This window comes from Odocoileus virginianus, chromosome 22, assembly GCF_023699985.2.
Source record: "Odocoileus virginianus isolate 20LAN1187 ecotype Illinois chromosome 22, Ovbor_1.2, whole genome shotgun sequence".
Taxonomy (NCBI): domain Eukaryota; kingdom Metazoa; phylum Chordata; class Mammalia; order Artiodactyla; family Cervidae; genus Odocoileus; species Odocoileus virginianus.
The window spans coordinates 52,622,658-52,647,437 of NC_069695.1; the positions used below are offsets into that span (position 1 = coordinate 52,622,658).

The 24,780-nt window shown below is 47.7% G+C and overlaps 1 protein-coding gene across 2 annotated transcripts in view; it reads left to right on the forward strand.

Annotated features, from left to right (window-relative positions):
- The window catches only part of ZNF407 (zinc finger protein 407), a 391,880-nt gene extending 367,655 nt beyond the window's left edge, over positions 1-24,225 (forward strand). For both annotated transcript variants that reach the window (XM_070452977.1, XM_070452978.1), the window contains exon 9: positions 21,894-24,225. In XM_070452977.1, coding sequence (XP_070309078.1) covers positions 21,894-23,197 — 1,304 coding nt within the window. In that variant the 3' untranslated portion in view covers positions 23,198-24,225. The remainder of the gene's footprint in view (positions 1-21,893) is intronic.
- The last annotated feature ends 555 nt before the right edge of the window (positions 24,226-24,780 follow it).

Genomic DNA, 24,780 nt, shown 5'->3' on the forward strand with positions numbered 1-24,780 from the left:
GCATTCATTAGGAATTCTCCAGCTTGTCAGTTTAAAGATGTAGATTAGAGCAAAACCTCCCACTATGGTACTGAGTGCTCAAGAAAAGTCTATATTTAGCCATTCAGAGCAATAAATATCATCATATTGCCTCATTTAGGTAAATAGAGAATAAATATTGTCAAGATGATCTAGAGATAATGTAAACAGATCCCTGTTCAGAGAATGTGTTTCAGGGGAAATTCCAGGACAGTGATGTGCCCATGATGCTTTTTGGTTTAACCCTTTTCCTTAATCACGTCCCCCTCCCCTTTTTGGTAACACAGATTGTGTTGCTGACAGATTAAGGGGAAAAGATGAAGAGGGGAAAAAAGAAATTTTTTTTTTAACCGCAAAGGTGATTTCAAGTTATGTGAATTAGAACACTAATTAGTGCTTGTGCTGCAGAACTGTCTTGATAGCTGCAGAAGCTGCTGCTGCCGAAAATAATCTGCCGTGGCGGTGAGGTTCATTTCAGGGTTTCACAGAGCTGACGGCGCCCGCACCTCTCAAGGGCGCGCCGCCACTGCGAGGTGAAGGCGTCATCTGACCGACTGTGTGTCGACGTGGTGCCCAGGCTGAGGTTCTGCCGTGGCGGGTTGTTCTGAAACAGGATCTTTCACACCGTGAGGCTCTGCCTAGAAGGCTGTGATGTACTTGGAACCCAGTTCAGTGCTGCGCTGGGGCCTGGCGAATGCCTTCTCTGAGCGTGCAGGCCCGGCGCACAGGTGTGGGTCCGCCCGGGTCTTGCTTGCAGAGACTGTGTTCCTTCGCGGGGCACGTACGTGCGCTCTGCCCAGCTAATTGATAATCTTAGAAGTTCATACTCACTGGGAATTTTAACTGGTGTCAAAGTTTTAGTTAATTACACTAGATGATTTTTTTGAGATTAATAATTAACATCTCTCTTTATAACTAAATATCCATAATTAATCAGCAAATCATAACGTGAAGACTAATTAACTTCAAACTCCAATCTTAACAGAAAATCCATATTACTCTCTAACATCATTAATTACCAGAGTAATCAAAGTTATCCCTCATGGGATAAAACATAAAGCTTTGTGGGTTTATCAGCTAAACTGTTAGCACAGAGGAATTTCCAAACTAACTTCAAATGGCATTGCTGGTTACACAGTGACTCGGTTATTCCAGCACACTTTCACTGGCTACATGTTCCATCATCAAGAGGCTCCCTGACCGCTGGCTGAGGAAGCAGCAGGGGGAAAGCCTTCACAGAGCGTCTGGGTGTTTTTTTTTTTTTTCCACCTCAGGTTAATTCAGCGATTTCTGGGAACCAGGTAATTTGGTTCACTGTCTTCGAAACTGCATTGTGCCTCTTGATTTCTTTTCCTCTGCATCACAGAACTGCTAGTTAGCTGGCTTAAAATTATTAGTAACAAGCCAAAGTGTACATCCAACATCATTCACAAATGGGGAATTTTTTTTTTTTTTTGGTGATAAAAAATGGAAACATTATCTCTGTCACTTGTGTTACAGAGAACTCAAGAATTAAAGGGATATTGTATGAAAGGAAAAAGTACTGTGCGAGACAAAAAAATAAAAAAATTAACATGGACATTGCAAGAAATGAAATGGGGCCATGACAGTTTCTGAGAAACAGACGGGCACAGCTGTTTAAAAACAGAGAAGTGTCTTTCCAGGCTCTCACTTAGGTACTTAGGAGTTAAAAGTGTATTTAAAATCCATTTTTCAGTTAGCATATCACCTCACCCTCTGAGTGCACACATCGAATACCGTTCTTTTGTGTGGCAGCTGTAAAAATCCTCAGCAATTTTTACTGTCAAGAAAATTCTGAATAAATAGAGGCTGTTAACTTAGGCAGATATCGCAGGTTATTTGGTGGCAATCAAGAACGCAAAGCACTTCAACTAATGGGTTATGATCAGAAACTGTTCCTAATAGCCAGCTAGAGGGATCTGAATATGAAGATTTCTATAATTTTGTTGTCAGCTTGTGATGTACTCTAGTGCTAATTATTTGGAACAATTATGTTTTCCTAATAACAAAAGAAGAAGCAGTGAATTAAGCAGGCTTACCTTCAGATCTTTAGATAACAGTTTAAATGCACTTGCCATTAAGAAACAACATTTCTTTTTGCCTTACGGAGCCCTAATTATTGACGAGGCTTGTCTTTTAAAATCTGCGGCCTCCACTTCTTCTAAACCTGTTTGATGTGTCAGTTGCACTGATGATCCAGTAACTAGTATTTTCTCAGTCCTAGGTTCATGCTTGCACCTCCCATAGACTGCTTACTTCAGTTAGTTATTCAAAAACCGTAATTAGTGTGGTAATTAACATGTGGATCCTTCAAAGGAAGATGCTGGAATCACGGGACGCCTCTCATCATTCTTACTGATGTATGATGATAAAGAACTTAGGGTGATGTGACAACAGGATTTGTATTACTGCACATTAACTGTGCTGCAGGGAAATTCAGACAGGACCTTGGTCCACAGAGCCCTAACGTTTGAAAAAAGTAATTATCCACACTGTTTCTATAATTCAACTAGGTGTTATCCTGCATTTGCAGCTGTCAAATCATTTGTTTTAAATGTTTTTTTTTAATCTTATGAATACTTGAAAGTTTTGAGTTTTGCACATTATCTCTTAACCATTTTCCAAACAGAGGTGCCACGGTTTCACCTTTTTTCCTTTCTCTTTTTAAATCCATTATGGAAAGAGTCTTTCTTGACAATTGATTTCAGGCAGTTGATGATAATTTGACTTGATGCAGGCTGCAGTTTCAAACTCATAGTCATAAAGAAAAGGCTCCATTTCCTACATCTCCCCAGGGAAATTTTTTGGGTTAAATCTCCATTTTCTCATAAACCGAATCTGTTGTTTCACGCCACGGTGAATGCATTGTGTACAGTTAAGTTTGGTTCTGGGAGTTCACAGCCACCCAGTTGGCCTCCTCTCTATGGGTGTTTCAGTGGGCAGGTTTGGCCTTTAACTTCTTGTAAGCAGCGGTCCCCTTTCCACGCTTGTCACTCAGTGACCTTTGCTCCCCAAATTCCATACTGCGTCTCATCCCTCAGGTATCTACATGAACTGGGGTGAAGTAGCTGTGGTCCTTGCGGGGGGAGGGTACCCTTACCAACCAGAGGAGGCGTGGGCACTGCGCCATGTGTTACCTTCCTCAGAGTCTGAAGTTCAGGCTGGAGCGGGAGTGGGTGCTGGATCGACTGGTGGGAACAGTCATATATATATATATTTTAATCTTAACTTAAACTAAATGCTAATGAATTGACTCCCCATGTTTAGTACATTAAGCAAAAAAGATTATGAGTGCTTATCTTTACTCAAAATGGGGTGAAAGGCTCCGCTCCTTTAAAGCTCACCCATTGGGTTTACATCTTCATGTGTCTTCCATCCTGTTTGAGTGAACAGTACCTCCTCACACATCCTCTTAGTTTCAGGGGTCGAGAGTTGCCTGTACCCTGTTTCAACCACAGCATAAACCATTCAGTATCGTAAACTCATTAGTAACTTGTGACTGCTCAGTCACTCTGTCGTGTCCAGCTCTCTGACCCCATGAACTGTAGTGCGCCAGGCTCCCCATCCGTGGAATTTTCCAGGCAAGAATACTGGAGTGTGTGGCCATTTCCTTCTCCAAACTTGTGGCTGAGTACGTGCATTTAATAATCTGAAAATAGACCCTCTGTGCCAATCAGAACACAAAATTCTGCTGCATAACTCTTCTCCCAAAACATACACGCCCTAAATCTACCTATTTTGATACTACTGCAATTAACTGTAAGTTCAGTACATTTTTGTACACTCTTCCTAATACACGGCCTTCTCTTCATCACCCTGACTTGGGCAAAGCAGGTTTGAAAGCTGGCCCCACAGAGCGCCTGGGACGCAGCGTGGCTCCACGTGAGTGCTGCCCAGCACTGTTATGGATGTTGGGTCAGACTCATGGTGTGGGGGGTTTTCAGAGGCGATAATGACTTCCCAAGTCAGCGGTCCTGGAGGGACTCTGGAGCAAGTGTGTCTACTGTGTGTGAAGCACTGCAGGCCAAGCAGTGCTGCCTGGTGCTTTGCACACTTAAAATACACTCCCATTCCCCATTCTAAAGACAAGCGGATGCTTAGCAAGGTTGAATAAGCTCTCTCAGCACACGCAGCTAGTTAGAATCAAGCTTCAATTTACTCATGAGCTCCCTCAGTCTTCGAGTCTGCCTAAAGTCACTTTATTAAGGAGAAGACAGCATTTTTGACAGATAAAAGCCTCATTGTATTTTTAAGTTGGCCATCAGCATTATTGTCATAAAAGAGATGACCCCAAAGACCAATGGAACGGCTGTGGGATTCCCCCCAATTTCTTTAGCAACAGCAGAGCACACGTGCTCACTCTGATGCTTTCTCCGCATACAAGTTCATCTGAACTGGCAGTAACCTAACATTCTCCTCACTGGCACTGTGGTCCTGAGATCACTCAGGGCTGGTGATGGAGCACTGTGGGTCTCTCACACAGGGCGTCCATCAGAGCATACCACAGACAGACAGACAGACAAAGCAACAGCAACAACACGAAGCAGAAAGCCAGTACTCAGCACCCGTGTAACTAAAGGATAAAGCAATGTTAATTGACCACAATTACAGGCATCTGGTAGACAGTCACATCCCCCTTTTTATATACAGCCACATTCAGTGAAGATACGGCCTTCCCTTAATTGAATGGAGTATAGCATTCATTCACACGTGTCAATACAAATAGCAGGGAAGACTTCTGAGGTCTCCCATAGACAGAACCCAAGCCTGCCTGATACAAGTCCATCTCTAGCATTAGGTAATCTGCATCTCCTCGTTTTAGGTATCTAATCTATACCTATTTGGCACCTGTGAATATTCACTGCCCTTTGAATTAGCCTTGCCCATTTCTGTATCAGCAGTGAGATAAAACATAAAAGTGAGTGATCGTTCAGCCTAATGAGTTTTATAATTGTTAGACTTTCAAAGATCACATGGGCCACAGGGTTTGCCTTGTCTCTAGAAAATAAATATGACACGGGACAGAGCCGATTTCTTTTTAAGTGCTAAAAATAAGTCTTTGAGTTGCTCTGATCAGCTGGAGACGAGGAAAAGAAGTCATGGTGTGGTGTGACGGTCGACTCCTGGGATCCCTTAGATGCAGGATGACCTCGCTGCCCACCGAATGCAGGCACATGACCGGGAGCACCTGTGGCAGGAGGCCATGCAGCTGCTGCTCGAGGACCTTTCGTGACAAGGCCCTCAAGTGCTTATATGTAAAGCCTCGACTTTAAAGAAGAAACAAGCTGAGGTTCAGCTTACAAGTAGATTTCATCCTTTTTAGGTTTGCAGCTGGATGAGTTTTGACCAATGTGTGCATTCATGTAACCATTGCCCAGGTCAGGCTACAGACCATTTCCACCACCCGTGACGTCTCCTGGGGTCCCTTCATGGTATCTGTCTTCACCGAACACGCGGCTCTTGGCAGTGCGTGCCATATTGTCTCTTCCAGGGGTCACATAAATGAGGTGGTGCAGTGGGTAGCCTTGTTTCCGCTTAGCATAACGCTTTTGAGGTCAGTCCCATTGTTGCACTTGGCAGCCGTTCTCTTTTCCTCCTGAGCATGACTCCATTGTATGGACACAGCACAGTACACTTGTCCGTTCTCCCATTTACAGACGTTTTGGTTGTTTCCAAACAACCCAGGTTGTGGGCAATCATGAACACAGCCACTCTAAGCATTTGGGCACAGATCTTTGTGTGAGCATGTGTTTTCATGTCCTTAGGAATGGAGTTTCGCGGTCACATGGTGAGAAACTGCCGAACTGCTTCCGCTCGTGGCTGTGCTGTCTTGTACTCACACAGGCAGTGTGACCCTTCAGGTTGCTCCGCATCCTCACCAGCGCTTGGTGTTCTCAGTCTTTTTAATGTCAGCTGTTCTGCTGAGTGTGTCGTGGTAGCTCATGTGGTTTTCATTGGCGTTTTCCTAGCAATTAAAGATGCTGAGCATCTTTTCAAGGGTGTATCCACCTGTGAGTTGCTCTAATTTTTAGAAAATTCTCAAGATGGGATAAAACATATGGCCAGTGCACTGAAGGGCATCCTTGTGGCTCAGCAGTGAAGAACCCGCCTGCAGTGCAGGAGCCACAGGAGATGCGGGTTTGACCCCTGAGTCAGAAAGATCCCCAGGAGGAGGGCACGGCAACCTGCTCCCAGATTCTTGCCTGGAGAAGCCCATGGACAGAGGCGCCTGCAGGCTGCAATCCACGGGGACACAGAGTTGTACACGACTGAGTGACATAGCACGCATGCACACACTGAAGCTACACAGGGACGTGTGCCTATCCCTCTTCTACATGGCGACCTGCCAGATACTTGGAGACTGTTCTTATGTCCTTTTTCCCACCCCCCTGAGTGTAGATTTGCCAAGCCAGCCTGCTCACTTCCTCCCTCCCCTCCTTCCCCCATTCCCATGCTGTGGTTTCTGGACAGGGAACCTCTGCCTCCTACATGACCTCCGTGCAGACAAGTTCCAGTCTGTGGCCCTCCATTCAAACTCGGTTCCTGGCACTGAGTGTAGTGCTGTCCTTTGCATACACCAAGTCTTCTTAAAGTGACCAAAGTGGGATTCCCTCTGTGAGCCGCAACATCCTATTATGATCAGACTTGATAAGCTGCCCCTCTGGCTTTACCTGAGCTGTTGGTTAAAATTAACTTGTCAAGGCAAATGCCCTGCATCTTGAACTAAGTCCAACATCTACCTAAGTACATATACTTGACAGAGATCAGTACAGAGAAATATTTGCAGGGGAGCCAGCCAATTTAATAATCAATGACAGTTTTTAAATTTTGCTAAACTGCTAGGTTTATTTTGGACATTAAAGAGGTGCTAAGAAGTGAATTATTTTGGTTGCTTTCAATCTTCGGTGTCTTCTATATGCTTCTGTAAAAAGTTACTGAGAAATATGCAAATATAGATAGTCAGCATAAGATTTTGATCCCTGTGGCCAGAATACAGAATACTGTTGAAAACACCCTAGCTGATGAGAGCAGTTAGCCTTTCCTAACATCCCTGGAGCCTTTGCAGAAAGTTTCCATTATTTATGGAACTGGTATTAGATCCATTTTTAGGAGTATATACTGGCATCTTGGGGAAAATTAAGTCTTGCCATTTGAACAAGTGTACAGAATTGTTTACATGCAGCTTCGTGGGAGGGTGTTTTGTTCAGCTCTGTTTTGTTTTGTCTTATTTTATTAATATGCGGGGACAAGACCTCCAGAACTAGATTCTCTGATAGTTCTGGCCTTGACTTCAAGAAGCCACTGGAATATTCAGTATTGCTCAGAGCTCCTGTTACTCTGGGCTTTGTTCAGACTGGTTTGGTTTGCTTGGCTTGGCTGGTATTATTTCTCCTTTTGTGTTCTTCCACTGTTATGAACAACCCTCAGTAATCTTGATAAGGAAGTGGATCTGAATTTAAAATGGCCTTGTTCCTATCTCATACATGTGTCGCTTTCCTAAACTTTGACGATTGTTAGTGACAATGAGACCTTCATTAAGTCTAAGACAGGCAGTGTGAAGTCAACATATTGTGTGCTTAGGTGCAGTCGTGTCCAACTCTTGCGACCCCATAGACTGTAGCCTGCCAGGCTCCTGTGTCAATGGAATTCTCCAGGCAAAAATACTGGAGTCAGTTGCCATTTCCTTCTCCACTTAATTATTAGTTGTGTATTAATTTTATTGTGAATAAATTATGTAAATATGCCAGATATTACTATAACCATATGATATTTGACTATTAGGGAGAGGTGGGGAACTATCATTTATTGTCACATGTGGTGGTGTTTAAAATTTCTTACTTTCGTCTGAAGATCACCATGTAATCTAATGTTTTGGGCCAAGACTAGAGATTGTGTATCAGAGTCTTCTGGGTTCTTACCCTAGTTACTGCTACACTCAACACTCAGGCTGAATATACTGGTGTAAATCCCATTAGAGCAAAGACTTTCTTCTAGGATATTATTTTAGAGTAAAAGAATGCAGTATCAACAATGTGTGTCAGCGAGGGGTGACAGTTTTTTTCAGCTACACTAGGAGAACAGTCTGTATGCATGTAGAACGCATAGCTATGATCATCTCAGCAGAAAGTTTTATATTAGGACTTCAAGTCTAACTGGGAATTAAACGTGACTCATTTTAATTAAAATGCATGTTAATAACTGAATCATTGAGTTTACATTATTATGTAGGATTATTAACACTCAACCTAACTGAGCATTTAAATTCCTTTTTCTGGCTTAGGTTGGGGTATTGAGCAGAATCACTGGCAAACCATTGGCCTCCTACACAGAGACCCTTTGCCTGAAAACAGTGGAAATGTTGCCCTGGAAATGTGGCTGAAGTTTCATGAAAATGAAACACGAAGCCTGCCAGGCCCATCTGTGCCAGCCTTATAAAACCAGAGCACCAATTTCATCATCGTCGTCCTTTGTTCTCCGCGGCGCTGCTCACGGGCTGCTTTATGAGCGCCAGAGTCGGGGCCTCCGTTGATCCGCTGCTTTTCTTGCTGCGCACTGTTTGTTCTCGGCTGTAATACTTGTCACCCCCGCACCCTCTTCTTTTTCAAAAATGGAAACGTGAATGTTGAAAATCTTGAGCCATTTTTTAAGGTTTTGTGCTGACAGACCACAGGGCTTTGTTGCTGGATTGCAGATCAAATATGAGTTGGGGTGGGGTTGGATGAACATTTTTTCCTTTTAAGCAGAAGGAAGAAACCCACTGCTTTGTAAGTCTCAGAAGCCAACAGCATGTTATTTTATTACATTGATGTCCATTTTTCATTATCTTCATGAATGGGTATTTCTCATCTTAATGCACAGTACTTGTATATGATAAACCAGCCAGTTTTAACATGGCTTCTTTTTAATATTTCTGAATTTCACACTGGGCCAAATATGATAACTGTAAATCCATCTGAGCTAATGCTACCATCAGCCCATTAATTTCCACATCTAAATAACTCAGTCAACTACTGTCTTGTGGAGGTGGAGGTGCGTCAGATACTTAAGAGAATGTTTATGATTCATAGCTTAACGGGAAAGGACTGACTATACTACGTCATTTTTTTTAAAGGCAGCGATACGAGACCAATGATGTGATGCCATTCTCTGTAGACTGGACGGTGGTGGAGGCCAGGTTACTCAGCTGGCCCCAAGAGTACCAGCTTATCCTGGAATCACAGGGTTCTCCACCATGGAGAAGCTGAGAGCATCTGACTTAGTGGGTTTCGAACCAGGTGCCAAGAGCCCTGGGCCTTCCCAGAAAGGTGGATGGAAGCAGAGCCCCTGCAGAGATCTCTGCCCACTCAGCTCGCATTGCCTCACTCCCCTCCGCCTCGTATCTGGGTGTTCCCAGGGAGCGTTTCATCCTTCTGATACATCTGTTGCATCCACACATCATCCAGTGGTTAGAAGGTCAAGCCAGTGCACAGCACCCTGATGTCAGCACAGCGGAGGCCTCCCCGCTCTCCCACCCACACCAGCCAGGACTCAACATCCACCTTGGCCCAGCCCCTGGGTGGCCCTGCAGAGAACCCGGGCACGGTTGGCCTCTCTTCCTCCGTGTTTTCATGGGTTGAAGTTAAACCTAATTAGACGGTTCTCTCTCTAGGTCCACATGTTCTTCCACATGTGAAGGTTTAAGCCACAAAGTCTCTTATCAGGGTTTACTGTTTTTCCTCCCAAATACCCCTTGCCCTCTGACCTTCAGTATGTCTAAGGTACATTTGGGCCAGATAAGTTGTGTTCATGACCGTTTCTTTGTAGATTGAAAAGGAATGAAGCCTTCTTTACTATATCCAAAATTCAAGCAAATTTTGAGCATATCAGAATATTTAGGATTCTGATTCTTCATGTGTGAAAGTGAAAATCACTCAGTCGTGTCTGACTCTTTGAGACCCCGTGGACTATACAGTCCATGGAATTCTCCAGGCCAGAATACTGGAGTGGGTAGCCATTCCCTTCTCCAGGGGATCTTTCCAACCCAGGGATTGAACCCAGGTCTCCCACATTGCAGGTGGATTCTTTACCAGTTAAGCCACAAGGGAAGCCCAAGAATACTGGAATGGGTAGCCTATCCCTTCTCCAGAGGATCTTCCCAACCTAGGAATTTAACTGGGGTCTCCTTCATTGCAGGCAGATTCTTTACCAACTGAGCTATCAGGGAAGCCCCTTTTTATCATCCCGCGTTTTGAATTTATTTATTTATCTGCGTGTATAAATAAATTCAAAAAGCAGGACGATACAACCAAGAATTGAATGATAAAAGAGTGTTTCTAAGAAAGAACCTAAGCTCAGTGAGGTGAGCTGGCTAAGTTATAATTTGGGGGGTTGCTTGTGTGTTGTGTAGGGAAAGCTGGTGTACATGGATGATGCATGGTTATTAATTCACAAACAGGACAGGGTCAGATACAAGAGCAGAGGAAGCCAATAGTGTTTGTTCCAGACAATGGGAGAGACTAGGAAGAGGGAGGCCCAGACGGCAGAAGTTACTCAAAGCACCTGGAAGAAAGGAAGGTGAGGCTAGACTGTCCAGCACCCGGGCCTAGCACAGGAGGTCGCGGGGCGGCTCCTGAGGGGGTGGAGGTACCCTGGCCCCTGGGCTGGCACCAGTTAGCACAGCTTCTGAGGTGCCTTAAATAGAACCTTTCCTAGGAGGTGTTTTTTTCCTTCATTTTATGTCTGTGATTTATCCACCTGACTTCCTGGAATTTCTGTTAAGAATTCCAGATACTCAGTAATACTTTTCAGAGCTTCACTAAGCTCTTCACTACTAACGGGTGCCTTGGCGCTCTGTAGATGGGGGAAGACAGCAGCTGCTAGACCAGTAGGATAACACACAAGCGCAGTAATCAAATGGACGTACACAAACGCCGAGATGCATGGTGTCATTCTCACGGTTCTGCCCTTTGGCAATTCAGCTCCGAGTTTCTTCCAGCCAGCAAATGAGGAATTAATTCACTACTGTCATTCTGATTGTCTTGCAACTCCAAGAAAGAGTGGGACATTTCTGCTCAGGAAAATACTTGACGGCATTTAATAATAAATAGGGGTGAAGGAAAACATATGAATTTCCATATCCCAGTGAATGTCCTTCCAAGTTTTGAATACCTCCCTTTTCTCCTTCCTATTGGTGAAGCCACTAATTGTGTCGTGTTCTGATTAATGCCACATGTGAGGATTCATAGCTCAGTGCTCGTGTGCTCCAAGGAAGATGGCCAGGGTCGTGCCCTCGTGTTAGTCGTGGAACTAGAACGACATGTGTTGGGGTTTGTCTGCAGGGGGCGAGGTCTGCGCCCCGCCCTGTGTTCAGCTGGTTGCCAGCCCGTGATTCTCAGTTTGGGGGTCGGTTTCACGGTGTTCCTGGCTATCCGTTCCTGTTGGAGAGCTGCTTCGGGTCTCTGTGGTGTTCCTGACATCCCACATGGTTGCTCACCTCCTTCTTACTTGTTTTCTGAGACCCAGGGTCTTGACCACCTAGTTATCTCCTCTGACTCTGATTTTCCTGCGCTTACCAGGGTCCCCTTGGTCTCTCTGTCTAACTGCAATCTTCTTTCAGCCTAACACACTGCCTGGGGGAGATCACCCCTCCTTATCATGGGCCCCACCTCCATGCTGGTAGCATTCAAGCACGCAGTTTCCAACCAAGCCCGACCCTTCTGTTGGCCCAAAGCACAATGCCGGAAAGAATCCACGCGCTACTTCCTGGTTCTCCCACAGGAATCCAGTTCTCAGCTTGACTTCTAAATTGAGAGCTGCTCTCATGAGCTGATGCGGGAATCCTTGACATTTTCTGCTGTTAAAAAAAATCAACGGGGGTATTTTCATACATTTTTATAATTACGTTTAAAATGTTTGCTTTGTTTTGAAATGACAAGATAAGAGAGCCTGCTATTTGCAAGCACTTGTTTGCAAATAACATATTTTGCTTGTGCACAGTCATTATTCTTGAAGAATTAAATTGATATGTTTTCTTTCCCTTTGGGATATGATATTGCATGTATATGGGTGTAATAGTTCCCCTTTTTAATTGGCTTTTAAAGTACCAGAGATATTTTTATGTGCTATATAAGAATCTGGATCCAGATTCCAGGTCATTCTGAAGGTCCACTTGAGGTGGATTTGCAGAACCCCCAACACAGCACATTCTCCTTGACTTATATTTCAGTGATCAAGTCTCACACGCTGCTGGCACTCAGAGCTCCTGAGGTTTTAGCTGCTGGTGTTTCAGTGTTGTAATTTGTAAGTTTATTTTCATTCATTCCATTTATTTAAAAGCAAGGGTTCAGGCCTCCAAGTTTGGACTTTGATACTTTCAAATGAGTATTTAGCCTTGATTATCCCAGGCATGTGGATACCCTGCAATTTTAACAGAGGAGTTTAACTTGGGTATTTAGTAAGATGTTCAAAATAAAGATGGTAGAATTCACTGGTTCAGGAGAAGATAGGATGTCATTTTCCACATTGACCAGCAGTCTCCCCACCCCTGACCGCACCTCTGTCCTGTCCTCACTGCAGAAAAGGCTGAGTTCTGGGCCGGCCTTGGAGCAGGACAGTACCCGTCACCCCTCAAAATCAGTCTGGTGGACCCCAGAAAGGGCAGGTCTACGGCCCCGCTCACTTGTACATTCATAGCCTCGACTCAGAGCCTGCTCTGCCTGTGCCTGAGCTGGGTGGTCGGGTCCTCACTGTGAACCTTCCCCGGTGCCGGCCGCCCACAGCCAGGCACTGTGTCCCCCTGTTCTCGGTCCCCAGACTCAGGGTGTCTGCGGTCCTCAGACCCATTCCTTGGGAGCAGGTGGGCTCCACCCGGTACCCACTCAGTGGATGCTCAGGGCCCTCACACACAGGAAAGGTAGCAGCCGTGTACCCAGAACGGATGATTCATTGACTACATGGAGACGAAACTCACGTTGTTTTAAGTCTACACCAGCAGCTGCCGCTGCTCGGCTGTGAGCAGATGTTAGGCCTCCAAAAGCCTGGCTGATAATTAAAATACTAACAGTGCGCTTTGCCCAGCTGCAGGTTCTGCCTACTGTAAACTCGATTTTAATGGTGCCTCTGTGGTGTGACTGAGGAGTGGTTTGCTCTTTACCTTCATACACAAGTGTCTGCAGTGGAGGCAGTCGTCCGCTTCCTCTCATCTCCTCAGGAAAGACAGGAAGATGCTTTGAAACACAGGCAGTTGGAACATGCCTACAAAAATGAACGTGATCTTTTCATTGGGTTTGCCAGAAACACACAGGAGGCTAGTTTTATCTGCTGTTGGCCTGTGAACTCAGCTGTGTTAGAGGAGGTCCACCAACGCCATTGATTGGGCTTCTTATTTGCGTGATTTTACCTTTTAAGTCTGTGTAACAGTTACAGCTTCTGAAAAGGAGGCCTTGGTGCATTATCTCTACAGGGAGTTTTACAAGACAGGCAGAGGATGTTCAGGAAAAGGGTGTCGGGCTTCCTAATTTTTTGAGGCCATAGCTCCAGAAAGAATGTCAGTGCTCGTCTGAGTTGATGTCTTTAAGTCAGACAGAAGTGGCCTTGCAGTAAGCAGACAGGGCTGCTGTTCCTCTGGGGTCTTCTAAGGCCTTCAGAAATGCTGCCGGCCTAAAATCCCCCCTACTTGTTCAAGGCCCCAGACTTCTGAGTGCAAGGGTGTGGCATGTGGCTTACCTTTTGTCAGTGGACCACGAACACACACGGATGAGGTCAGAGGCTCGGGGTGGAGGTCTGGACGCCAGGGCTCCCGGGGAGTCACACGCATATCCCAGCAGGCTCCCTGCAGCGGCCAGGCCCAATCCGACCCCCAGAACGCGTGTGGGATGCCAAGGGCACGACCCTGGGCAGCCCCCTCCCTCCCAGCTTCTTCAAGACATCTGAGCGCTTTCTGCTAGGAAACCTGATGGGCGTTAGGAATGCTCTTGGCAGGTAAAGGCTGAGATCAGAGCACTTCACCATCTGACTTTGGTCCCATTTCATCCCCCTTGTGAATCATGATGACACGCTTCTGCCCCATGGGCCAGATCTCCACAGTTCTGGGGTCCCGTCCTGAGGGATCTGCACCCCTGTGGCCTCGGCAGCAGGGGAACAGTTACCACGCCTGCCCGCCTCTCCAGCCCCAAAGCCTGTCAGGATGACCTTTAAGGACCCGTCTTCCTGAGAGAGGTTTGCCTGCATGACCCCCATTAGATCTCCATGCAGCGAGTGGTCGTCTGTACCAAAGGGTCTGATGCAGTGCAGCGTCTCAGGATCTGTGACTTTAAAGGTAAAATACTGTCTTTATCCTTTGTTACTCCTCAGTGCCCATGGAAATACTGAGGCCCATGGAGACACAAAGTTAGAAACCCGTCCGATCCTGTATTACCAACTGGAGATAAAATTTATTCATGGTTTTTCCTGAGCATCTTAGAATTTCTTTCAGGGGTCTTACATGATTGTCCTTGACCACTACTAGTCCTGAGTGTAGTACTAGTGATAACTGGGGGGGAAAGGACTAAGGCTTTTGTTTCTTGAATCCGGGCCCTGCCTGATTGTACATACTCCCTTCAGTTAAACAGGAAGCTTATAAAGTTGTGTTTGAACTTAGGTCAGAGAGTCTCTCAGAAAAGATGTGGACTACAGTTAATTTTTTACAGGATAATAACTTTCCTCATCTCTTCTTATAAAATGATGGCCTTCATGAAACTGAGGACAGAGCAGTGACCTTTACTGTAACTCTGTGACACAGACCTTTGTTTTTATTTGTGGCATAAAGCAGGGACTTACCAGGGTGCCTCTTACTTATCGAGTTGTGGTGTGTTTAACACATTCTTAGGCCAGGGCAAACTGGTTTCAGAATGACCAGCACAAGCCTGAGCTCTGAAATACATCCCACCAGGATGGTTGTCACACTAACAAGCATGCCGACATCCAAAGATAATTTCAATTTTGTGTCTCCAGTAACCTCAGTATTTCTAATTGTGTGTGAATGTTATTAACATTGACCAAAATGCATTTCTCACCCTTGAAAATAATGAGACGTAGGGTACCGACCGCCCTTGGTTCTCTCTCCGAAAAAGACAGTGAAATTGTCATATTGTCGTTTTGATACACAGCCCACTGCGATCATGGCCACACTGTTCCTGCGGGACTGGGTCAGGGTTTCCTGCAGGGAGGCAAGCCTGTGGAGCACGGCTCCCTGACTGGCCTCGGACTTCTTCAAGCCGGGCTGCAGGGGGCGCCGCTGGGGCCTTCCTGCAGGCTCACGGCATATCAGCAACTATTATTGTCCAGAAAAGGACTCCATTACAGAGCAGTTACTGATATCGATGTGATTGGCTATACGATTGGTGAATGCCATTATACGAATAATTTATTCCCTGCTTTGAAATTTCTAAAAGGTTATATTTCATTGAGTTTTAATTTGTCATTTTTCCAGCTTTCACTTGAGAAACTTACAAGCTTTTGTGACATTAAAATATGGCTCTAATTTATTAGCATAATCTGTTAATATTGTTTCATTTTAATAGACATTAAGTATGATTTCTTAACATTCTTGTTAAAATCACATCTTAAAACTGAAGTTGAGGAAAACCGTACGTGGCTTAACAATCACAGTGTCATATGTGCCTCAGATTTTTATTTGAAAGGCATTACGTTTTTAATCGCATCATATTCGAGGTGCTTTGATTGTGACAGTGAGGCAACCTAGCATTTTCAAGCTTAGTGCCCTCCCAAAATATAAAATGGTAAAACACACACAGTGTCTGAGACATAACCTAGTGGTGTATAAACATGTAATGCTGTTGCAGGAGCAGCTTAGAAATTTAAAATAAATGTTGGCTGGTGGCGGCACAGTGGCTCACGTCGGATATTAGCACAGGCTTCCCTGATGCAGCCGACATTTCAGCCGCACAAGTCTTTTTAATGCCATCTTTATCTGCTACACGATGCATGAAATCTACTTTCGGTTTTAGAACTGCTGGTGACCTCTGACCCCTTTAGTGGAGACACAATGTGACCTTTCTATTGTCATCAGCTTTCATTCTCCTGAAAATTCCATGAATTTTTATTACAAGTTTTTTTTTAAGCCAAGCTGAGTCTTCAACAAATTACTTGACGCAGATGAGATGAAGTTGTTGGAGTGGGTGAGACAAGTTTTACAGCCCGCGCGTGAGCCGTGAGGAGCCCAGCCTCTGTCCTGCGATGTCATACGCCAGTAACTGCTGAGCCTACTATTGGATAAATACATCATTTTATGGAACATTGATTGTTCTATAAACCCAATGGAGTATTATGCTCTATGATCAAACCATTTAGATTGTGTGTCGAGCACAGAAAATGCCATATTCAGGATGGTACTAAAAGTGCCATTTGTGTATTTTATGGGCATCATTACAGGGGAACTTCTCTCTGTAGGCCCTGTTTACGGCAAAATTTTTTAGTCTGTAATGACATTTTTCATTCACAACGTATGCCTTCAAGAGAGGGGGCCTTGTTTTATTTGTTTCATTCGAGTTTACTGCACAAATTCTGTACATTTTAATTAAATGTAAGCTTAACAAAAGCATAAGGTATTTATTCTATGAGAAAAAATGATGACAGTAATGAAAGACTAACATGCACGCAGAAAGGAAGCAGCCAGGTACTAAACCCTAGTTGCAGCTTCGGCCGACGACAGAGCAGAGACGCATGCACGGTTGTGGGGAGCGGGGGGGAGTCTCCAGGTGACCCCCCCACCCCGCTCCTTCTCATGGTCCCAGCGCCAGAGAGGTTCTCTTCCAAGGGGACAAGGTAGGAGGCAATGCACTCCACAGTGATCTTCTGCAGAAGGGGGCTCTAATATTAAAGAGCATTTCCCTGAAAACAAAGCCTCAGCGCCCCCCCACACACACCCCCCCAAAAAAGTTCTTTTTATTACAACTGCGTTGTAAACTTTCAATGTGTTTGGTTATGAGAAGGCAGTAAAGTAGCTCTGTCCTTATGAAAGGAGACAGGCAGTGAGTTGGGAATCTCATAAACGGGCCCATCTCACCTGCATTTGCATCTTCTACACAAATCTTCTTACTGTCCTATTGGAAACAGATCCAGAAAGGGCTGGTTTAGACCCTGTTGATTAGCTACTATCAGCATACTGAAACTGGACACTGTCTTTCATAAATGCCAAGTGAAATACAAATATTATGTGGAGTATCCGTGCTTTGTTAAAGATGTGTGTGCAGTTTTGAAGCAGTAACAGTGACTAAGCAATTGTGGATAAAATTGGCACAAACCTGCTGTGTTCCAGATACTGTGTCCATTGGTCATTTGCATTGGTGAGCTTTACAGTTCATATTTACTTGAAAGATCTCAAAAATTGAAGTTGATGTGCCCAGTAAATTCTTGGTCATAGCCGGGTTAGAATGTAAAGTTACAGTAGAGACTCACATTAGTTTAAATGACACTTGAACGTCTACACATCTCAACATTAATTCATTATGGACGAAATGGAAGAGTCTTCAGTGGGTGAATCTTTTCCAATCTGATTGAGGCTGTTACATTTTATAGGTGCTATTTTTTAAAGCAGTACTGACAGCACTCGAAGTTATTAAATTGCTGAATCAAAGCTGGACCTGCGGCCGCATTTATGAACTGTGATGGAGTCGCCGGCTTGCGTGGAGCTGAGGTGAAGGTGCTGGCATTGATGAGCTTCGTCACACCCGTGGTGACAGCAGTATTTACCCACGTAGTTTACTTTAATGGTCTGGAAGTGGCTTAACCCACCTCCAGATTCAAATAAATTCAGTAAGCAGTTCTGAGTAGCATCATTATCAGTGCTGCCCAGGATTCAGCCGATAATATTGTAACTTCAGTCCCACTGCAGACTAAAGAAGGAGTTGCCTGGACTCAGGCATGTAGCATCTCCCTCAGGGAGCATCGAGGATGGGGTGCTCGTGTCTCCCAGCTACAGCAGCTCCTCCTTTGTTAATGTCAGGGCAATTGTGTTATTCAGTCACCGAGTCGTATCCGACTCTTTGTGACCCCGTGGACTGTAGCCCGCCAGGCTCCTCTGTGCATGGGATTTCCCAGGCAAGGATGCTGGAGTGGGTGGCCATTCCCTTCCCCAAGGCATCTTCTCAACCCAGCGCTGAACCCGGGTCTGCAGCACTGTAGGCAGGTTCTTTACCACTGAGCCCCCAGGGCAGTAGGTCCGCTTCTCAGTTGGTGAGGGACAGGGGACGGTGACTGGAAGGTTGCTTGTTTTATGTTTTGTATCCATATTTCTCCCCCCCCCAAATTATAAACAAAATGACCTTGGAATTAAAGAATGGGCAGAAGCCAATTGGGTCAGGTGCCGAGTGTGATGAAGACATGTGGAATGTTCCATTCGAAGTAGAAAAGTATAGGGGAGGAGAGGGGTCAAAGGGCAGCACAGAGAAGATCCGGGGTCCTCAGTTCAGTCCAGTCACTCAGTCATGTGACTGCAGCTCACCAGCCTCCCTGTTCATCACCAACTCCTGGAGTCTACTCAAACTCATGTCCACTGAGTCTGTGATGCCATCCAACCTTCTCATCCTCTGTCGTCCCCTTCTCCTCCTGCCTTCAATCTTACCCAGCATTGGGGTCTTTTCCAATGAGTCAGTTCTTCACATCAGGTGGCCAAAATATTGGAGCTTCAGCATCAGTCCTTCCAATAAATAGGACTGATTTCCTTTATGATGGACTGGTTGGATCTCTTTGCAGTCCAAAGGACTCTCGAGAGTCTTCTCCAACACCACAGTTCAAAAGCATCAATTCTTCAACGCTCAGCTTTCTTTGTGGTCCAACTCTCACATTCATACATGACTACTGGAAAAACCATAGCTTTGACTTGATGGACCTTTGCCAGCAAAGTAATGACTTTGCTTTTTAATATGCTGTCTAGGTTGGTCATAGCTGTTCTTCCAAGGAGCAAGTGTCTTTTAATTTCATGGTTGCAGTCACCATCTGCAGTGATTTTGGAGCCCAAGAAAAAAAAGTCTGTCACTGTTTCCATTGTTAACCCATCTATTTGCCATGAAGTTATGGGACTGGATGCCATGGTCTTCGTTTTTTGAATGTTGAGTTTTAAGCCAGTTTTTCACTCTCCTCTTTCATCAACAAGTTCTTTAGTTCTTCTTCACTTTCTGCTATAAGGGTGGTATCATCTGCATATCTGACGTTATTGATTTCTCCCAGCAATCTTGATTCCAGCTTGTGCTTCATCCAGCCCAGCATTTCGCATGATGCACTCTGCATATAAGTTAAATAAGCAGGGGGTCCTAGCTGGGAGAAAACTGGGCAGAGGTGGCGACCCCCACCAGCTGAGACTCAGGCCTGCGTGGAGGCACAGGACCTGTGGAGCTCCCCACCCATCGGGCAGGCCTTCTGCTCCTGCGCTGAGCCCAGTTCTGCCTCTTTGAGGAGCGAGCTTAGGAGGATTGACGTTCAGAACATGCCCACGTGATGAGGTTAAGGCACAGGGCACAGGAGCCCCCTCTGATCCTAACCCCGGCCATGGGAAGGCTCCCTCTGGCTTCAGGAGTTAGGGGGATGCAGTGGCCTGACTTCTTGAAAATCCTGACCAGTGACCCTTCCTAGCAGCACACTGAATGCTAAGAGTTTGCGTTTTTAAAACTTTACACGTGGTTCCCAGTCTGGGGCCCTGGCCCACAGTCTGCATATGAGCCCAGGTGTCCTCGTAGTGAACATAATTAAACATCTTCTGTGAATCCGGCCTGACCTGCTGTCCCTGCTGAAAGGCAGGCCTTGCCCAGGTCTTTGCTTAAAGTGGACTCTGTACTGAAAGAAATGCTTTCTCACAGAACGGCACCAATGCAGTAAGCAAAATAGCTGTCCCATTTTTAAGGGATGTTAGCAACAATAATCAACAATTCTTAATCCTTTTTTCTCCTTTGTTAAGAATAAAGTGTGCTTCTTTTAAAAAGGACCTACATGAGGGAGAGTGAAGTGAAATATTTTAAATGTGGTTGCCATTGAGATAAGGAAATACTTGAGATCGTTCAGAGCTCATTCTCTCACTTAGGGGGCTTCCCAGGAGGCGCTAGTGGTAAAGAACCTGCCTGCTAGTTCAGGAGACGTGAGAGTCTTGGGTTCGACCCATGGGTTGGGAAGATCCCCTGGAGGAGGAAATAGCAGCCCACTCCGCATGCTTGCCTGGAGAATCCCGTGGCCAGAGGAGCCTGGGGGGCTGTGGAGTCTCAGAGACTGAAGCAGCTTAGCACCACTCACTTAGGAGGGTGGGAGGCGGCAATAAAAAACTAGTAGAGAACTAGGGGCTTAAAGGAGAAAACAGGAGCTCAGTTTAAATGATTGTAGGTTTCGCTCAGCTTTCCCTGTAGAGTTATTAAAGAAGCCTCGCCTGTGTCACAGGTGGCCTGAGGGGACTGGTGTCCACGCACCTGCCGATATCCTCCGCCTCGCTTCTGGGGCCAGAGCCCCCTTTCTGTAACAGGAGGGAGGCCTGAAAGGTGGGCTTGATGCTCTCAGCCCAGCAGCAGCTCAGGGCTTCCATGCCTTCCCTGGGCGGGCGGCGGGCGTCCACCCTGCAGGGACAGGTGCCCTCCACAGGGACGGTCAGGTGCACCACGGCCGGCGCCCACAGGCGCCGTCTCCCGGGCCCACCCGCCCTGCGCTGTCCGGCTCGTGCCTGGTCCCTTGGGCTTACCTCCTCGTGACACGATCCCAGGGTGCTCACCACGGGGAAGGCAGGGCCAGTGTTTACGGTAATAAACGCTGGGCCCCCGGCACAGTTCTCAAACAGATGCACTCACTTAACTTTGCTGATTAAAAACGCTCAACAGGTGTCCTCTCCGCGCAGACTGTGGCCCATGTGCCTTAGTGCCTCCTGCAGAGGGGGCCCCGACAGCCTGGTCCTGGCCCAGCCTGTGATCCCGGGAGCCGACCCGGCCACCCCCACACCCCAGGTCTGCTGCCCTGGGTGCTCTGTCTCCAGGCTCTTCCCGCTCAGACCCAGGGACGAGCTTGGATGTTCCTATCCCTTCGGGCAGGCTGTGCGGCTGTCTCTCTGCTCCTCTTGCTGAGTGTCCTTCCCCAGAGCCTGAGCATGGTGGTCCTCTCCACGATTTGAAGGGCGGCTGCATGACAGGCGCTTGGCCAGACGTCACAGGGACACGGTGGGACCCGCTCCGGTTGCCCTGGGGGCTGTGCACTCAGTTTCCGGCCTGTGTGCCGCCCCCGAGCACCAGACGGCGGAGACCCTGCATCTGTGCTGGGTGCCCGGCCGCCGTGGACCGCTCCGGCAGGCTGGCCACCCTGCTCCCAGGCTCAGCACCTGACACGCAGCAGGGGCTCACACACTCGGGGCCTTAAACTCTCACAGCTGGTGTTTATCAAGGGCAATTTATAAATTCAATATGCAAAGCTTTCATTCTTCTTGTCGAATAAACAGATACACTGTAAGCTAATGTTGGGACTTGGAAAAAAGATTTTCCTTTGAGTTAAAAGGAAAATGCCCTTAATACCAGCTACTGGACATCGTATTAGAAATGAGCATGATGGAGGAGATTCCTCGTACTCTTTTCACAGGAACTGGAAAGAGACCATGCTGCTGAGATTGTATCTGGACAGTCAGCCAGGGATGTGGGAGTCTCCCCCAGACAACACAGCCCTGCTCTGTGTTGCTGGGAGCTGGGGAGGCCCTGAGTACCTCCCAGGCCTCGCCCCCCAACGCAGGCAGCTGGGGGATCTGAGTCGTGGGTCATGGGGATGCTTCTGTTGAGGTTTTCCAGCTTCTTCAGAACTGTCTTACTTCTAATCCTAAAAGTCACTTTTCTAGGCTCTAACTGGTCCCTGTCTCCCCCTAGGCATCGTGTCCAAGTCCTATGAATGCCGCCTGAAGGGCCAGGGAGCCACCTTCGTGGAGACGGACAGCCCGTTCACAGCGGCTGCACTGGCGGAGGAGTCTCCGGTCAAGGACAGGCCACTGCGGAGCAGCAGGAGGCCGGCGGCGCCGCCGGAGCCTGTCCAGCAGGTCATCATCATCCAGGGCTACGAGGGCGAGTTCGCCCTGGATGCCTCCGTGGAGGAGACGGCCGCGGCCACGTTGCAGACGCTGGCCCTGGCTGGCCAAGTGGCCCGCGTGGTACACATCACCGAGGACGGCCAGGTCATCGCCGCCGGGCAGAGCGGGGCGCACGGGGGCGGTGGGGCTCCCGGCCCAGGCCTGCCGGAGCCACTGGCCGACGGAGCCACGCAGGTGGTGGTCGTGGGCGGCTCAATGGAAGGGCACGGCGTGGACGAGCCCCTCAGCCCCGGCGGGGCCGTCATTCAGCAGGTGACCAAGCAGGAGATTCTAGACCTGGCCGAGGCTGGGGTCCCCCCGCCCGACGCGGCCTCGGCCTTGGATGCCCTGCTGTGCGCAGTCACCGAGCTGGGAGGGGCGGAGGGCCCGGTGGCAGCCGAGGAGAAGGGCAGGGCTGGGCCCAGGGACATGCTGGTGCAGCTGCCGGGGCAGGAGGCAGCCACGCCCGCGGCCCCAGAGATCCATGTGTTCCATGACGGGCCGGACGGTGCGGCCGCCGTGGAGCCGGTGGAGGTGCTGACCCAGCTGGTGCGGCCGGCTGCCGTGATCGCGTCACAGGAGCGCGCGCAGGTGGCCTTCAAGAAGGTGGTGCAGGGCATGCTGCAGTTCGCCGTGTGCGATTCGGCCGCAGCCGGCCAGCTGATGAAGGATGGCGTCACGCAGGTCATCGTCAATGAAGAGGGCACGGTGCACATGCTGGCCCGCGAGGGCTCCCAGATCATCATGCAGGAGGCCGAGGCACGCGGGCCACACGTGGACTTGGCCGAGGCGGACGGCGAGATCTCGCAGATCATCGTCACCGAAGAGCTGGTGCAGGCCATGGTCCAGGAGTCCAGCAGCGGCTTCCCCGAGGGAGCCACACACTACATCGTGACTGAGCTGCCGCCCGGCGTGCAGGACGAGCCGGCCGTGTACTCGCACACCGTCATTGAGGCGGCCGGCTCCCAGGAGCTCCTGCAGGCTGGGGCCGTGGTCCCGGGTGGAGCCGAACAGCTGACGAGCATGGTAATCTACACCCAGGAGGGCTCCCCGGCAGCCGCGGTCATCCAGAGCCAAAGAGACAGCAGCGAAGTCCACGAAGCCTGAGGCCGGAGACCAGCCGCCGGCTCCGGGCTGAGAGACCAGCACGCGAGGCTGTGTGCCCTGCACCTGCCAGCGAAGCGCGCGTCCGAGGGGCCGGGGATGGCCCTGCGCCGACCGCGTGCTAGGGGCACCGGGGACACGCACATAGGAGCGTGACCGGCAGCGGGGCGGGGCCGCCCGAGGCAAGTCTGGTTACCGTTTGGTTGTCTGTTGATGCTCCTCCCCTTGTTCTACCCATTGTGCCCGAGAAGTTAAGTTGTTTTCTGTTCTGTTCCCACAAATGTTTTCCCATTTCAGTTGTGAAAGGACCGTGCCCTAGCCATGGAAGAGTGGCTCCAGACACGGCTGCCCTTGCAGTCCAGCATGTCCCCACTGTAACAGTTTATTACATGTTTGGTTAAAAATTGTAGCTACGTTCATTACCACGTGGAAGCAGCCTGCTCCTGTTCATTTTCCTGGAAATGTTAGGATCACAGCGTCCGCAGACCAAAGGCAGCCTGTTCATTTTGTGTACCCCCTTCCTCTTCCAGACGTTGTACGTGTGGTCCTTGCCCGGGTTGCTTCAGCTTAAAAGATTCCTCCTTAAGCCTATGGTTAAGAAAAGCCTTGACGTTTATTAAAATAAACCTTAGTTAAGAAAACCCAATGCTTCTAATTTTGACTGTTTCATACAATAAAGTCTATATGAAATGTGCATTCTGAAAAATACTGTTTGTATCAATATTTTGCTTTTATAACATGTTTCTTAATGTTGATATCATTTTCACAGGATTTATCAGTGATTTATGTCCATGTGAAAGAGCTGACATCAAACATCAGTGATAGAGAGCCGTGGCCTGGCCCCTGCAGGACTGTGTGTGCCTCGCTGTGGGGTCCCTTCCACTGGGGGTGCAAGTTCATAGCCAGGTGACCCGCTTCTTAATTGCTTCTCTTGTTCCAAAATTGTAAAATCCTCCCCTCCCTCAAATGCAAAGGTTGTTTTTGTTCTGTTTCTTTTTTTCTCTGAAATAAACGATAGCACTAAAAGAGAAGGATGACATTTTCTTTCCAGCAGCCAACTGACGGACAGCCATAGAACACACAGAGTACTTGCTCGCCGCCGGCCAGCGTCCACTCTGCTCTCCGCCCTGCTGAGCGCGCTGGGTTCCGCTGGCCGGAACCCGGTTCCTCTGCACCCCAGTGCTCTGTGCTCCACGCTGGGCCCATGACCCAGGCAGATTCTGGTGACAGGAACATAGGCTATCATGGTTAGCATCTTAAAATTGTCAAGAGCAGAAGGGAGAAACCGAAGAGAAAATGGTGCTGTTGTGGTTTCAATCACAGTCCTGTTTACACGCCCCCTGAGAGGTCAGCTTGGAAGACACAGACCCTCTGTGTCTCCCCTGACCTGGTCCTCAGAGCCCCAGGTCCTGCCCATCTGAAGGCATCTCCCTCCAAAAAAAATTAAAAAAGGAAAATCTCAGGCTTGACACTACAATTCATAATTAGCTGGGTATGACTTGCCCCCGATTCTTAAAAATGGCAGGGCAGTTCTGCTCCTCCTCAACACTGCCTTCAGCAAACAGTGACAGCAGCAACTTCCGTGT